We start from the raw sequence: 16,341 nt of genomic DNA, 5'->3' as shown, positions 1-16,341 counted from the left end.
TGTAGTACAACATTACTAACATGCTTTGAAATAAGGACTCAAAATTACCTGTTAGCTGAAATATCGAGCTTTTAATGTAAACTATAATCATATTGCAAAGTGTACACGTTTGTCTTCAGAGGATGAGCCACCGGCATCTGCCTTTTCCCAGCAGAATTGCACAAGCCAGCACTATCTTATTTAAGCCGTATGCAGTCATTTAGGGGATATCATTTATTTATCATACATTTATGGTTACATTTATTTATATTGAATGTGTTCTAATTCAATGGCAAGCTTTTCTCTCCATTTACAAAAAGGTCTTTCCCACATTGAAATTAGGTACAAATTCACCGAAATCCCAGTTTCCATCTGCACTTAACCTAGCATGCATTTGTGAATCTGTGTGGAGCAGAGAGCATAAAAAGACTCTCACAAGTCCACACGCATGTGTAAGCTGATCAGTGCATATCAGGCGATCTGTGCACACTTGTTCTGTGAATAACAACAATCTGTGAATAAATACAAATTATTTTATGACATTTGTACACACAGGAAGCTCTTTAAAAGCAAAATATGCATTTGTGAGCAAAGTTATGCACAAATCATTGTGTGCATTTGTAAATCTTATTTTTAACATATAGATCATGTAATACACATTTGTGACTTTTTTATACAAAATACCTACCTAATAATATAACATAAAGAACTTCAAAAGAACAGATGGTCTATGCTACTAGATTATATTAAATTGTAGAGACTTTGCCCTTGCTTCATCCAACCCCTGTATTTTGTTCGTATTGATTGTCTTTAGTTATTATGTCTTTATTATTCCAGTCTTGTAATCCCTTTTGTAATCTGTTGTCTCTGGACATTTCCTGCAGCTGGGACAAAAGGACAATCCAGCTGTGGACCCTATCATCCAGGGGCTGAAAGGAGTCGTGCATCATGGTAAGTAATGGGAAAAGTAAGATCCTTACAAATTCTATTTATTTATTTGGCCTGTGCATTTACATATAATCTCCATAAATGTATGTTTTTGTTCTGCTCTGTTTATCTGAAGTGTTTTGTATTTCTTTATATATTTTCCACAGATGTATTTTTTTAATCGAAACTAAAATCTCCTCTGCATGAAACATTGCTCTGGGGATTAAATTCATGTGGAATACTCAAAAAAGAAATAATCCTCCGGTACAAAATCACTCCGATATTGCTGTTTTTCATGCTTTGGTTGATCCTCTAGGTAAATTCCTCATGACAGTCCTTCCTGCCTCTGTGGTCCAAACACTGATGCTTTCTTTTATTCAAGCACACTGTGTTTTTTAAATATCAAATTAGTGTAAACACAAGATACGAGCAGAGTTTAACTGAAAAATGAGATAAAATTAGCAGGATTCTGCCTCTCGCTCTCTAGTGTAGCTCCACAGTGGGAGACCACAGCTTCAATCACAGAGACAGTACTATTAATTACATCAGAGCCTCTATTAGACAACACTCAGATGTACATGTTCACTGTGATGGACCGTGGCTCCTGTAGAGGCTCATATTCACATTTAAACTATTAATGTCTTGTGCTGCATGTCATGTCACTGTTCTTCGTGGTATATTGTTTTAAATTACTGCTGCTTTGCTGGCTCCGCTGCATGCATGACTTATGCACAACATAAGCAGATGTTTTAACATGTGTAATCCTTTACCGCTGCTTGGGACGCAGCAGCTCTGTTTACACGGACACATATGGCTTGTTTTACAACCCGCCGCTGACGGCCTTTATGTGAACATAATCATTTGCTGACGAGGAAATGTGAATGAGGATATGGAGAAGCATAGTGTCACAGTTCCTCGGAAAAGAGGCAATGTCTCAGGAGGCAAACGTAAAAGTTTAGTCTTTTCTTGTGAAAAAAGAAAGATTAAAAAAAAATCCTTACAGGCAAAAAAAAGTATAAAGGGTTGAGCTGAGGCAAAATCCATAAACATGTTCAGGATCAAAAGAGGCAGGCGAAGAAGAGAGAGCGCTGAAGAGCGGAGGCGCATGGCACAAAGACAATCTGGCAGAGAGCAAGTGGACACGGACCAGTACATATAGAAGGGAACTAATGAGGGATTGGGGAACATGTGAGCAGGTGAGTGTGGAGGAGGAGCAGGTCAGGTGATGGTAGGGCCGGCAGGTGGGAGTGGCCGGGTCTGAAGTGACATGTGCACAACAACTGGACTGAGTGAATCAAAGTGTGAAACCTCACTAAAGCTGGACTTTCAGGTTGATTTAACCCTGATTTGACAAATCTGGTCAGGAACCTTGGTCAGTGCCGATGTTCGGCCCAGATTATCTTGTGGTTTTAGGCATTCCGAAACCTCCCGAACTGCCCGCAGAATCATTGAGGCCGCCCTGGTTATTATCAAACATATTTAGGGTTATAGCCAGAGACTGGAGCATCTGAGGGTGCTGCTAAGCAACGATGAAGATTCTGAGGCTGACGCCCTATCTTGCTATAACTGAAATTTAAAATCACATCAGAAGATTAGATAACCGTGTTTATCTGCAATCGTTTAGCCGTCTGATTGTATTTATTGTGGTGTAGCAAGTTGTCGCCCCACTCTACTCTCCATTTTGTTTACATCTGCTTCCCCATGAAGTGACATGAAGTGATGTGTCACTGCCTCTGGAGCACTGAAATGTTTATAATCCAAATCTCACTGAAGTAATTGCAATAAAGAAAATAGCCTGTTTTCTGATTGGCCTGGTTTCAGCTGGAGGGGCTTTTCACCTGTGGTTTTCATCTCACAGAGCTATTTAAGCTCCACTTTTCTTCTTATATAAAACCTTTACAAAGGCATCTTGCCAAAACGTGGGTTATGCTAGTTTATTTCATGAATCTCCATCAGTCTCTGAAAGTGGCTGAACTCTGTGCTGTGCAGATGCACAGATGTTTGTGCTAACTCCACAGTATCTCTCATCTCCCAGCTGAGAGTGAGCTCAGTGTGGGTGTGGTGGTGGTTTTTTGAACTCTCTTCCTGCTGGCTGCTAAATGCTCCTCGTCTCCTCCCCCGTTTGGGTGGTTGGTTTTCCACTAGCTCGTTATCCCACAGTCATCCATCCATCAGCATCTCAGCGGCCCACAAGCGATAGGGCACGTACACCGCCTGAAGACGGAGAGAAGAAAGGCTGTGAATACTGAATTTGACTCTGAGTACAGATGAGGCACTGGGGCGAGCCCTCCAGTGCCTCAGTAATGCTATCAAATGCAAACCACACCCCAGACCTCTGTTTCTCTTTAGATAAGATCATGAGCTGTGAGAGATTGGACTTGACGTAAATTCAGCTTTATGTGGGTTTTTCACATCATATTTGAAGTAAAAAAAACAAGCTCACTTGCACGGGCCACATGGCTTATTTGCAGGAGATAAGGGGATATTCGTCTGCATCACAAACTGCTGCTTGTTGTTATTATGTTTTACATGACCTCGCCTGGTTCTGATCACAACGGATAGAACAGATCCGGTAATCATTCAGATCTGTCTTAATCCCTGTGGCCCACGCTGTGATTGTTAACACAGAGAAGAGCACGCTAACACCAAGCCACAGATCAGCTGTCAGGGCAGGGCCATTTTATCAGCCTACCCTCTGTTTGCTCCTCTCTCAGCCCATCTGAGTACAGAGATCTGGCCAGAGTGATAACAAGTGCTGAGGCTTTTAACTGCTTCCACCGTCGTTCCACTAGTGGAGGCTTCAGGAAAGCAGTAAAATTGCCACGGGGAGAGTGAAATGAAACGACCTTGTAAATGTTGGTGTAAATGTAACTCAAGATATGCAGGGTTTTTAGCAGAGCATTAAAGGGTGAATGATGTGCTATTTTTGTGTCTGTACAGAAAGAAGTCTGTGATTTTCATCCCTGTGTATTGACATGTTTTTTGGTGTCGTGCTCTCCCCAGAAAAGGAGACCAACCTTAGATCTTTCGTCCTGAGGGATCTGCTGCCATCATCAGTAGACAGCTATTACCGATACACCGGATCTCTGACCATGCCTCCCTGCAGCAAGGTAGTGGAGTGGATCATCTTTTCCAGGCCTGTGTATCTGTCCCACTCACAGGTGCGTTCAGTTCCAACACACACACTCTCACACACACATGCCCAGACAGGTACATTATCCACGCACAGTCAGATCCCATTTGCACATAGTCAGTGGATCATGTGCTGTCCTACAGTGCTGGTGCACAAGCAATTTTTCCCTTCATCTACCTCTCCTCTTTCTTCTCATTACCCTTGTTCCTCTCCAACTACTCTGCATATGATACCATAACTGCCAATATAGGGGATGATCAAATGGGGAGGGGGAGCCAATTAGTTGTATTTGAATGATAGTAAGAGTGAGACGGCACATACATATATCATGCTGTGGGACTGAGACCGTCACTCTTCGATAGAATACTGCTGCACATTGAGTTAAATATTCCAGTTTAACATATGTTTAATAAAAATGCTGCGTTCTTACTGCAGCCACCTATGTGCTGTACAAAAGCTTACCGCCGACTGGTTTAGCCATTGTGATTTTGAGAGATAATGTATGCCAAATCATGCCCCACGCTTTTTGCTGATCCCATATACAGTCCTTTGCTGCATCTTTTATACATACAATTCTCGGGTTTCGCCAGCTGCATATCCTCCCCTGTCGTAGAAATTTGCAGGGCTCAGTGGAATTCTATCAGCTTGCAGGAGGACAAATCTTTTGTTCCGAAATGACTCGTGCTGCAAGAATATTGACCACCGCTACAATGTTTGTGACGCTCGCAGATAGTCTTTATGAACCCGTAATTCATTTCTCCAAGCACGCATAGGACACATTGATTCCACAGTGGCTGTAATGTGTAGTCATTACAGCACGCGGCAGGAGATCATTCATGGCAATCAATGGCCACAAATTTTGCACCATTGAGAAGTTACAGGCCGGTAGGTAGCCAGGATGATGATTGAGGTCCATGCCTGCTAGTGCCTGTAGTGTGCAAGTGGTTACAAATGCAGTTCTGGATGATATATTATATTCTGCACACACACATATTGTAATAAAAGTGCTTAAATTTGCTTCAAATAGCTTTTCTCTGTTTCTTTTTTTTCCATCCAGCTGGAGGCCTTTTACTCCATCTTTACAACAGAGCAACAGGACCATGTTAAGTCTGTTGAGTATCTAAGGAACAACTTCCGGCCTCTGCAGGAACTGGACAACAGGAAAGTCTTTAAGTCAGCAGTGAAAGATGCATGGCTGAAAGACTTGACTGATACCCTGAGGAGCCCTCACAGCACTGAGGCTTCAAGAGGTAACTTACATTTTATACATATACAATGTTTGAGATTCTCCCTGTGGTTTGCACTATTGCACAGGGAATATAGGGTATTTAATCCAAGGAGCTGCCTACTATTTTATCAGTTCTTTTGGAATTCAGCCTTAGAGTAGTGACAGTTTGCAGTAAAGTGAGGTCGCAAGTATTATGGATAAGTATTACGTAATGTACACTGTCTGTAGGCCAAGGTTACGTCAGACATCAGCAAATCCCAAAGCTTCCCAAAGTCATTGCCAAGCCCAACTATGTTTTCAAGATTTGTCTAAACCTCCTGTTTTCTAAGCACCTACCCCTTAGTTACTGTTCCCATGACTTTCAAGTTTTCTATTCTCACCCAGCACGTATACAGTTTACCATGATAACTGACATATTTGTCAGATGACATCTAAGTAACCTAGAGTCCTTGATTTCAAATAGTAGTTATTGTGAACTAGCTAATTCAAGGGGTCTAAAACAAGATGGAAGGATATTTGATGGCTACATAATAATATTACTCTAAATGTCTGAGGTTAAAGCTACATGCTAACAGCTCCACATCTGCATCCTAACCATGATCCATGATTATTATTTCATAGTTTTTCTTGAATGTCTTAATAAACCCTAGTTGCTAATGGCTATTGTCTCTCTCTAATTGGTTAGATTTATTAAAGCTTTATAAGGTAAGATTTGACCCCATATTATCTTTCGCACCATTTTGTTTTTCAGAAAACATATTTGTCTTTTTAGCAATATATTCTCATCTTGCTGCTCAATGGAGAACCATTTGTTTATTTATGCTGAAATCAGTGGGCAATTAACATAATTGGACTGAATAAGTTAATTCCTTTTTTCCTTGCTGGTAGTGTAAAAAGCATCATATGTACATTATGGTGTGATTAAAATCATTAAAATTTCTAGCTATTTCTGTGTAAAGCCAGTCCAGTCAGAAGGGTGCCTATCATTCTCTCTTTGTTTCAACTCAGTCATATATCAAAGTTCACCAAGCACAGATCTCACACAGGGCTTTATTATTAGAGCATTTTTGTTCGTCTCGCTTTTCTATGCGTGCATCTTGCAGCACTTGCTTGAACAGAGCAGTGCAGAAACTATGGAGACTAATGAGGTAGGCTGCTGCTCCTTAAAGTGGTGTTGTTGGTGTCTAGTGCAGAGAATTGATTGGTAATGCCTGTGATGAAGTTGGAGCACCCTAACCGGGGCCGATCAGCAATCATCATTAATATGTGGCACAGCTAAAATAGACCCATGCAAATTAAGTTGTGAAATTGCTTTTGTGGCATTATGTCAGTGGGCAGAATGAATGTGGACCAGTATCTCTCCTCTTTTTCCCTTCCCCCCACACCTCCTTGTTCCAGCTCATTTTCTCTTTGTGCCTCACACATTTCTATTTGTCTCTCAAAATGTAAGAATTCATCGTAGATGGGGGACGCTGGTAGTAAACAGTGTCAATCTCATCTTCAGGGTGGGGGGTGGGGGGGGTGAGATTTATCTGCGTGCAGTAAATGATGGCTTTTGGTTGTAAATACTTTGAGAGCCAGGGCCCCACCTTGACTGAATGTTCCATCACTGTGGCTTTTATTGCCATGTGGGTTGTTTGGACATTACAGATGCATAGCTAACCTTTCTGAGGCAGAGTATAGGTTGCAGGTTTTGTTTGCATGGGGCATTCTTTTTGTTTAGCGATAATTCCAAGATACATAGGTCAATATTATACTTGCGTTTGTGTGTTCTCTGAGGCTGTACATTGTTCTGCATGTGCAGAAACAAGCTCTGCAATCCTTCAAACAACAATTCAAGCCTTTTTCTGACGAGGTATGTTTAGAAATTGGTTCATGGTGTACTTTTTTTTTCCTCATCATTTACTCTGGGTTTTTTCTCAGTTACAGGTAGATAATAGTTAATCGCATCATCAATATTCTTTTTCTATGAAATGACAGAAAAAATCTTTTGTTCAACCTATTGTAGAAAGCTAAAATATACTGAATTACAGTGATATAAAAGAGATAAAAGCAGCCATTTCTCTCTGGTGCCAAGAAAAGTTTGGAATATATGATTGAACAAGCTTGAACAATTATCTAAGCACTTGTCAGTTCATTTTCTTTCACTTAGCCAATAATTAACGCAGCATTATTAACACAGTCTAACATTGTAATTCTGTTCATTAGTGTTAAATCTGTGCTTGTAGTTCTAGCAACAATTACACGAACAAAATAAGTGCTGTAGAAATAACTGTTGTAGTTGCTGTGTTGATATTTAGCCCTCACATATTGAACTTGACTTCCCTGCAAAGCTCACAAAATACCAGACATTCATGTTAAAATCTGCTTAATTTCTTCACTTGTGTTCTCAGTGAAATTCTTGTTTTCCCATCATTATTAGAGTGTGCACACAGCTTCTTTAAAACAAGTTTTATATCCTTGAGAGGTGAGAAGCACCATATCTGCTAATTGCTGACAGTCAATTTATACCCTTCATGTTAGAAGCTGCCGGGAAGAAATAATCAAGCTCATATATGAGTTGCATCAGGCTGAGGTTAAAGTATAATTAGGCTTCTCTTAGGTTACACTTGATGTATTCACAGATGAATAATAGAAGTATCTCAAGTGCCACTACCGTGTTGTACACCGATGCCACTGATGATGATTATGTACTATTCACTGTTTTATTCATACTGAAGTTCATGTTTTCAGTTGAACCTGAGATGATGTGACAAAATCCATTTGCATTCACATTTTGAACAGTTTGAGTTGAGAGCTAATTAGTTTTGCTGCCAAACTGTCATTGTATTTAAAATGTTTTCTGAACCCAACAATTGCCTCAGATCAATGGCATTTCCAATTAACATAGAGGCATTGTGTTCGCTCCTCAGTAGATCGGATGTGAGAATAGTTGTCCCGGTTATTCTGAACAAATGTTTATGTTTTTGGCAGAATTACAAATTGTACCAAGAGGTCTTCAGCAGCTGTTGATTTTAGTGTTGCCAGTTCACCGCTGCAGATGGTGACAGGGATGATAACTGTAATGATGCAGACAGTGAAACCACCACGGCATCTTCAGCTGTTATTAAATGACTGTTGAGTCAGTGGATTTGACAACAAACATCCGATGGGTTATAATGCGTTTCACACCTGTCACACCTCATCAACACCCCAGGATTCTCACCATTGTGTTTTTCCCCCGTGACCCTCTGACTGATTTCCTTCCGCCCTGTCTCCCTACCACATATCGTGGTCCATAATTTGCACCATAGCTTCACTGTGCAAATGGAGAAAACTGTGGTGACAATTTCAATTTGGCAGAAAACCTGTGAGCAAATAGTCAGTTGACACAGGATCCTGATTGCTGCTGCCCCAATGTGCTAAGAAGCCTGTCCAGTTTGTCCCTTACTCATACTGACATATCCCTCTGTAAATATCCATGCTGCAGCCTACACTGCCACCTTGAGGGCGACTCAAAGGTTTTCTTTCATCCCCCTCTTCCTGCATCCTGTTTAATGTTGCACAGACAGGATCTTGCAAATTGGGTGCGGACAGGAAGTTGCAGTGTTATCTGTACCACGTGTGTGTCGCTACCCTCTGGTGGTTAATATTCTACCGGGAATCCCTCTCAGCGTTGTGACATAACAAAGACAAGTGTCCAGACCAGGTCCAGACTCATGATCTATCCTGACACCTGAGGTTGTGCCTGACCCCAGTCCAGACACCAGTTCGTGTTTTCACTGTTGAGTCACTGTCTTGTCTTGACCTTTTAGTGGTTTCTCATGTGAAAATGTCTCCGAGTCACATCAGCAGCAGACAGTAATACCAGCTTGATGAAAGCCTGCATACTGCCCACACACATGAATCACTGTCCTCCCAACCACAGCTTGACCCAGCTGCATTCAGACAGTGAATATGTTTTTTTATTTTATTTTTTAAATCAGACATTTCTTTTTTATTCTGATTCTTCTTCATGCTCTCCTTTTCTCTCTGTTCTTTCAGTGTGCAGCAGTGCCCCAGTGAGCATGAAGATCAAGCCGCTGAACCAGACGGCACTGATGGTGAGCTGGGAACGCCCCCTGACTGTCTACCACCCACCCATCACCAGCTACACCGTCTCCTACAGCTGGGTGAAGCGTGATGTTGCAGATGAAAATACCTTCACCAAGACCGGGGACCAGAGCATGGTGAGTATCATTATTGGTTCGTAGAGCCACAGATGTATCTGGCAGGATCACAGGGCGGCTGGTGGACCAGTGATTGTGTGTATAGGAGATGACAAGTTGTGATGAACTTTCCATGTGACTTACCTGTCTAAGAATAGACTCACAGGCCTGTCAAACACACACACACACACACACCTCTGACATATGTGCAGTCTGATGAGAAACACACCTGCAGCCTTTTGTCAGTTTTTGTCAGCCATTTATTTACATTTTATTTTCTAGCATTTATGGGAATTCTTATCAATCTCTGAAGTTGTGTATTAAAGGTTTAATGAAAGCTAATTAAAATAAAAGCTGTATAAACACATTAATGTAAACCCTTTTAATTTAGCAATATGAAAACCGTTAATCAATTAATACATTCTGGTCTGGTTTCAAACAGTAGAGGCAGCTGTTTGAACACAAACTGCCTTCTTTTAAAAATAAATGCACGCAACTATGAAAGAATATAACTCCGCTCATCTGTCTAAGGTTTTTACTGTATCCCTTCACCGTCTCTGTAATACATCCACCTGCTGCAGGAGTTTACACTTAAAAGGCTTCTTTTTTTCACAGTACATAATCCGTGGTAATCCAACATCCAGCTGTGCATCTCTTATAAAGCCCACCGACCCCCCCCCCCCCCCCCCCCCCCCCCCATTGTCTTGGCAGTCTGCAGCTGCTTTCACACGTGTTGAGAACCTGACATTTTTTAGACGTAACCCAGAGGAGCTGCATGTGTGAACACAAATGTCCAAATCTCCTGGATCAAAATTCAAGCCCCTCGTAAAAAAAATGTGTGAGCAGGTCACTGTCTGAGGAATTCATGCCAGGCAGATGACTTTTCTCTGGTCTCCTGCAAACACTACCCAGGCTTCACCCATGCGTATCATATGTAACAACAGCCAGATAGGATCCTTCCTTCCGTCCAATAGTTAGAAACAAGCAAATGCATTAACTAATATTGACATTAAAAACAAGTTACTGAAGCTGTGGGACTCCATTTGTTCCTTGATTGCAGTTAATGTCTAGGCAAACAGGTTTAAATTATACTCAATGATTTTTCTTACAGTTAAAGTACCAGTGTGGCATTTAGGGGATCTACTACAGAAATTGACTGTAATATTAATGTTGTGTTTCCATTGGTGTTTAATCACTTGGAACTGAGAATCATTGTTTTTCTGGAGTTTAGAATGACTAAACCTTGGCTTTAGAAATGTTAGATTTTTATTTGATCTGACTCCACTCTTATGAAATCTGCACCTCCACCACCAGGTGCCGCTAAATCCTACACAGTGGTCCTTTAAGAAATGTCTCGTAATTTAAAATAACGCTGTTCAAATCAGCATTTATTTCTTCTCCTTTAACTTATTTTTGTTCATTTAACTCCTCTCACCCCCACATCCACCAGCTGTTTGTCTAGACAACTGCCACAGAAGTTATGTCTGATGTTAAATATTGAAACTACTTAAGTCCCTGTGTGCTAGTAACTTTATGTTACTAGCATCCTTCCATTACGTTTACCGAAGTTTTTACTGCCCATCGGCCTCACTGCACCCTGAGGTCCTCTGACAGAGCCGTCGTATATCTGCAGCCCTGTCTTCAGACTCATTTCTACATTTTAAATTTGAACATTGAATGATTGATTTGAATATTTTTTTGTTTTTATCAGTAGTATCTCTGTGTCCTTTAAGGACTTTTTACATTTATACTGCGTGTGTACTTTTATCATCTGTCGACTGAAAGAATGATTAAAGTGTCCTTGAGATACTTTGTAGTTTCCCTTCATCAATACAGTCGATCATTCTGTTTACTGACAGTTTTCTCTCTGCTCATCTCTCTGCTGTCAGTCACTCTTTTTTTTTTTGTCCACTTCATTTCAATTTTCAATTTGGATCTGTGGACACCATTATCTGAATTATTTGAGAGAAATACGAGCTCTGCAACACCAGAGGCAATCACCCATCAGTTATTTTTAATATAAGTGGAGTCTTCTGCAAACTGAATAACACAACTAAATTAGGCTGGAAATTAACTTTTTAAACTGCATTGAACTTGCTCCTCTGTTAAGAGAGTTAACAGAGGAGCAGCTTAGTGTGGTGTAGTTTCATTTTAAGCAACAGCATCCACATGTATTGTCACCACAAATTTAAACAGTGTTTTCATAAATGTATATGGGGTTTTTGTTTCTCTTGCAGAAGGCAGTCATCACAAATGTGTCCCCAGACGTCCTGTACCTGTTCAGAGTGCAGGCGGTGTGTCAGCATGATCTGCGCAGTGATTTCAGCCAAACACTGCTCCTCAGAGGTAGCTGCTCGTCATTTTTATTTTGAGGTAATTTCTACAAATCAAAGACAGGAAATAGGTTTTTGAAATGATTGCTTTCTGTTTTGTTTTCTAGCAAATACAACAAGAATATTTGAAGGGTCTCGTATTGTGAAGACTGGGATGGTGAGTTGACTTAAAGTTGGTAGTGTATTTTTTTCATGTTTGTGTTCATGTGGCACTGTTGGCCAACTACTTATCCTCTGCCTGTCTCTCTCAGCCCACTATTTCTCCAGCATCCTCGGCAGACATGGCTCCAATAAGTTCTGGTTCATCCACTTGGACGTCGTCTGGCATTCACTTTTCCATTGTCTCTATGGCAACAGGGATGGGCCCCTCTTCCAGTGGCAGCCAGGCCACGGTTGCATCGGTGGTGACAAGCTCTTTGCTGGCAGGCCTCGGCGTTGGTGGAGGGGTCATCTCCTCTCTGCCCAGTTCTGTCTGGCCCACACATGCGCCACAAGCCACCCAGAACACCAACCGTCCATCCACCCCCCCTGCGAAGTCCAGCACTGACCAGGTGGCTCCCCAAGGCTCAGAGACGGACACCCTGTCTGAGGAGAATCAGGGTGCAGGGGACGGGGAGGGCGAGGGCGAGGGGGAGAGAGAGGAAGAGCAGAAGGAGGGAGAGGATGAGAAGAAGAAAAAGAACAAGACTGTACCTGATAATGAGGAAAAGCAAGCGAACAGCAGCGTGGCCAAAGAGCCTTTAATCCCCACCCCTGCATCCACAGCCAAAGAGAAAGGAGACAGGACGATACCTGCGAGTACTGTTGACGAGGAGCAGGTTAACATGGAGGAGAATCCCACAGATGTAAAAGTGGTCTCCACTCAGGAGCCTCGTAATGACAGCGCAGAGATGCAGATTCCTCAGAGCTCCACACTGTCTCCAAAGATCAGCAGTGACGGCAAGAATCTCTGGCCGTTCTCTGTCCACACTGGTGAGAAGACATCTTTCTTTCAGTTCATTCACATCCCTTCCAAACAGAAAAAACCTCTCCATAAGCCATGCTCTCTTGTTGCCAGCTATCATCCAAGACTAGACCTCTGCGAACAGTACCAACAGATATGGAGCCCAGTTTACCATAACAAATAACTTGATTTTAAAGTTGGTATTTTACACTGGTTATCATCTCATTCAATGACAAAGCTCCAGGCTTTTGTGTCAGTACTACACTGAGCCCTGAAGGCACAAGTGAGCTGTCTGCCGGAGGGTTCTGCCCCAAGGAAATCCTCGGGGCAGAACTAGCTTCATAGAGTGGAGCGTTTTTTCAGATTATTTAAAATCTTAAATGATGAAAATCAGCAAATAGATCTGTCAGAATACTTTTAAAAAATGACTTTCATAAACATCCTACACCAATGTACAGTAAGCTTTGCAAACAAGGTGTTTACTCAGTGGAATATTTATCCATGTAATATGTGCATGTGTTATGTTCCAGACAAAACCACGTTGTCCAATGTTACCAGAAGCCCTAATCCAGGGATGGGCAGGATGGTGTGGATCGTCCCCTTAGTGGTGGTGTCTGCTCTAACTCTGCTCTGCCTCATAATGCTGCTCATTGTGATGGTCTACTGGAGGTGAGGAGAAAGTTCAATGAAATGAATCTTCATTTCAGAGAGGAATGTCATTATACCAAGTGGTATTACATACAGAGGGGGCTCATCTTGATAAGGCATCATTCATGATATATAACCAAGCTGCCCCTCACCCACACTGACCTCATGCATACATTTTTTCACACTCTGTGTCTGGATATTACCGTCTGTCTGGTTTCTTCCACCAAAGAGGATTTCTATTCACCCGTGTCTTTCTGATTGTTGGTGAGTTTGTATGAGTGTTTGTTTGCAATTTTGCACAATAAAACTAAACAGATTACCATGAACTTGTTGGAAGGATGTGATGTGGGACAGGGAAGAACCTATTCAACTTTGATGCAGATCAAGGATTTAACAACATTTTCACTATTTTCCAAGGAAAACTTCATGGGTCTTGATGGAAAAAAATCCAGCACATGTAGGGGACAGACATCTGTGAGTGTGTGAAATTTGGTGAAGCTCGTTTGAATTGAAGGGGACTGTTTGGCCTTGAGGGAGCTCTACACTCTACTGAGTGCCATTCTAGTTTTGGATGTGTCTGTTTTGAGCATGTGTATCAGTTTGTGCGAATTAGTCCCAACCCGTCTGGCAGTTAGACTGCTCTTGTGCCTGCACGTTGACATCAGACCCATCACTTACTCGAGTGGGGGGCTGGTGACCTGAGGGCCGTGCAGAGCCAGCAGGGGTCCCAGCTGGGTCTTTATCTGCCGGGCTGATTTCCAGCTACGCTATTGGAACTCCAGTAATTACATAAACCAAGCCACTGGCACATGTGGGATGGCTAATGAGTTACAAATAGCACTGCGGACCATTTCCTCAGTTAGCTGCAGGCCTGTTTACTGCCTGTAAAGGTTCAGCTCCTTGTCGTGTAATCCTTGGTTTGTTTATATTCTGAAATTCTTGTTTGTTTTTGGTCAATACTTGAAATGTGTTTTTTCTTGAATATGAGATTTTGCAGGTAATGTTCATGGACCAATATAATCTCACTGTGGAATACTATGCTTTACTATCAGCTGCATATAGGTTTTAAAAACAGAGATGACTGCAGTGGATTCAGTGGCTGGATGAATGACGGAGAGTTGTGGTATTGTGGGAGCAGAGCAGGGGCAGCTCTCCGATTGGAAATGGCCATCACAGATGTTGTTGTGACAACTCAGACAGTTCACAGACAACGTCTGCTTCACCCGGGGAAAGACCGTGATAAAAGATGAAATCAACCCATTCACACAGTCTTTACTCTTCATGCTCTGCATAGCGTTGCTCAGTGACAGCGCTGCTATTAAACCAAGTGAGTGTCTCTGCTCACAGATGTTTTCTTCATAGGCAACTTAATTAATATAATCCATTTGCTGTATGAATGTTTATTCAACAATATGTAATCAATGGACCATCTACTGAAGTTTGCTTGTATTTACTTTGTGCATTTTTGCTTGTGTGGTGAATCTGGGTTCATGAGTCTTTCTACAGTGGAATTAATTGCAGCACATCTGGAAACCTCTGAGGCTCGATGTGTTTGTTGAAAACCCACATATGTTGAGCTGAGAAAAAATCCTGTCCTGTGTTATTCACTCGGTGGTGTTTGTGTTAAATGGGATGCTGTCAATACTTCCTTTACACTTGACATTCATTCAGAGATGAGCTCATTTCTCCCCAGTTTACATTCCCTCAACGCAAACTATTCTTCTGAGGCCCAGGGACAGAGTCAGGGAGATGTTGGTTTGTTACCTACACCACATCCACGCCCACAGGGAGCCATTAGACGGGGAGTCAGTGATGCGAGCCAGGGGGATATCTCCTCCCCCGTTTCTTTTTCACTCTTCCCTCTCCCTCTTTCTCTCTCTCTCTCTCTCTCTCTCTCTCTCTCTCTCTCAATCTCTCTTTCTCTTTTTAAATGCAGTGCAGCCTTTTTTATTTTGTTCCATCTGTCTTAAAGATGACTAGCACCTGCTCCCTCCTCTGCTTCAAGTACAGGTAGGATTAAACCTTGTTGTGGGATGAAAAATGGGTATTTTTGTTTGTATTCATTAGTCTACATTGTGTGTTTGTGAGGAGGAGGTGGTGGAGCTGGAGAGGATAAGCAATGACTTCTGTTTTTTACTGGCCTGCTAAAATTAAGGATCTGAATTTTTTGGGTTAATTAATTAATTATTTACCATGTTAAAATTGTTTTTATAAGCAGGAAATGATGCCTTAAAACTAGAATACAACTTAAAAAAACGTCATACATCCTATATATATATATATATATACATATATATATTTGTATATCTTTTTACAAATCTGTTAAACACTGATAAAAAAACCTTTGCTGGCTTCAGGCCGGACCTCAGCTGTCATTTGACCAGATTTTTCCCTCTGTTAGTTTTGCAACTGTTTACAATTTAGGAGGAATTATCCAAACAGGATGTGTGTTTGCTTTTAAAACAACAGGATTTATCTATGAATCAATGTTGGATTTCAAAACTTTCATCAAATACAAATAGATCAAACTTTTACTTTTGCAGCAGCTGCAGGTAACTGTCTTTTTCTCCAGAAAAATGCACCTTTAAGATGTTTTCATTGTCCTCAAAATGTGAATCCATGATAGTGTTGTGTGTGTGTTCCCCCCAGAGAGGGAATCTTAGGGGGATGGTATGAGTTTGTATTAGTTGTCTTCAGTTCGAGTAAAGAGCTAAATCCGGTGCTGTGCCGTGTCGCTGAAAGTTGTTTACCTGTTCCCTGAAGTCGTCTCAGACTGTTTCCAGGAGCTGCTCGCTCTATCTGTGTGCGATCAGCTGTGTCCTGACCACTCTGGGGTTTTCATTAGCAGTTTTCTGCCTTCTTGTGTCATTCTATTCAACATTTAGATGCTGATGTTGACAGACCGGATCTGAGGACAATGGGATAACGACTCCCTAATGCTCTTTACTGTGGCTTTATCTGTG

The 16,341-nt window shown here is 41.7% G+C and overlaps 1 protein-coding gene across 3 annotated transcripts in view; it reads left to right on the top strand.

The window, feature by feature from the left end:
• The window catches only part of ca16b (carbonic anhydrase XVI b), a 93,295-nt gene that overhangs the window by 63,394 nt on the left and 13,560 nt on the right, over positions 1-16,341 (top strand). For 2 of the 3 annotated variants that reach the window (XM_020101611.2, XM_069536549.1), the window contains 8 exons: positions 864-930; positions 3,910-4,067; positions 5,097-5,289; positions 9,291-9,475; positions 11,692-11,800; positions 11,895-11,944; positions 12,039-12,759; positions 13,261-13,399. In XM_020101611.2, coding sequence (XP_019957170.2) covers positions 864-930; positions 3,910-4,067; positions 5,097-5,289; positions 9,291-9,475; positions 11,692-11,800; positions 11,895-11,944; positions 12,039-12,759; positions 13,261-13,399 — 1,622 coding nt within the window. Of the gene's footprint in view, positions 1-863; positions 931-3,909; positions 4,068-5,096; positions 5,290-9,290; positions 9,476-11,691; positions 11,801-11,894; positions 11,945-12,038; positions 12,760-13,260; positions 13,400-14,494; positions 14,496-15,350; positions 15,389-16,341 lie in introns of all 3 variants that reach the window. The other variant, XM_069536550.1, reaches the window with a different exon arrangement.

This window comes from Paralichthys olivaceus, chromosome 2, assembly GCF_024713975.1.
Source record: "Paralichthys olivaceus isolate ysfri-2021 chromosome 2, ASM2471397v2, whole genome shotgun sequence".
In the NCBI taxonomy this organism is placed as follows: Eukaryota; Metazoa; Chordata; class Actinopteri; order Pleuronectiformes; family Paralichthyidae; genus Paralichthys; species Paralichthys olivaceus.
This window is presented reverse-complemented; position numbering and strand designations above follow the sequence as displayed.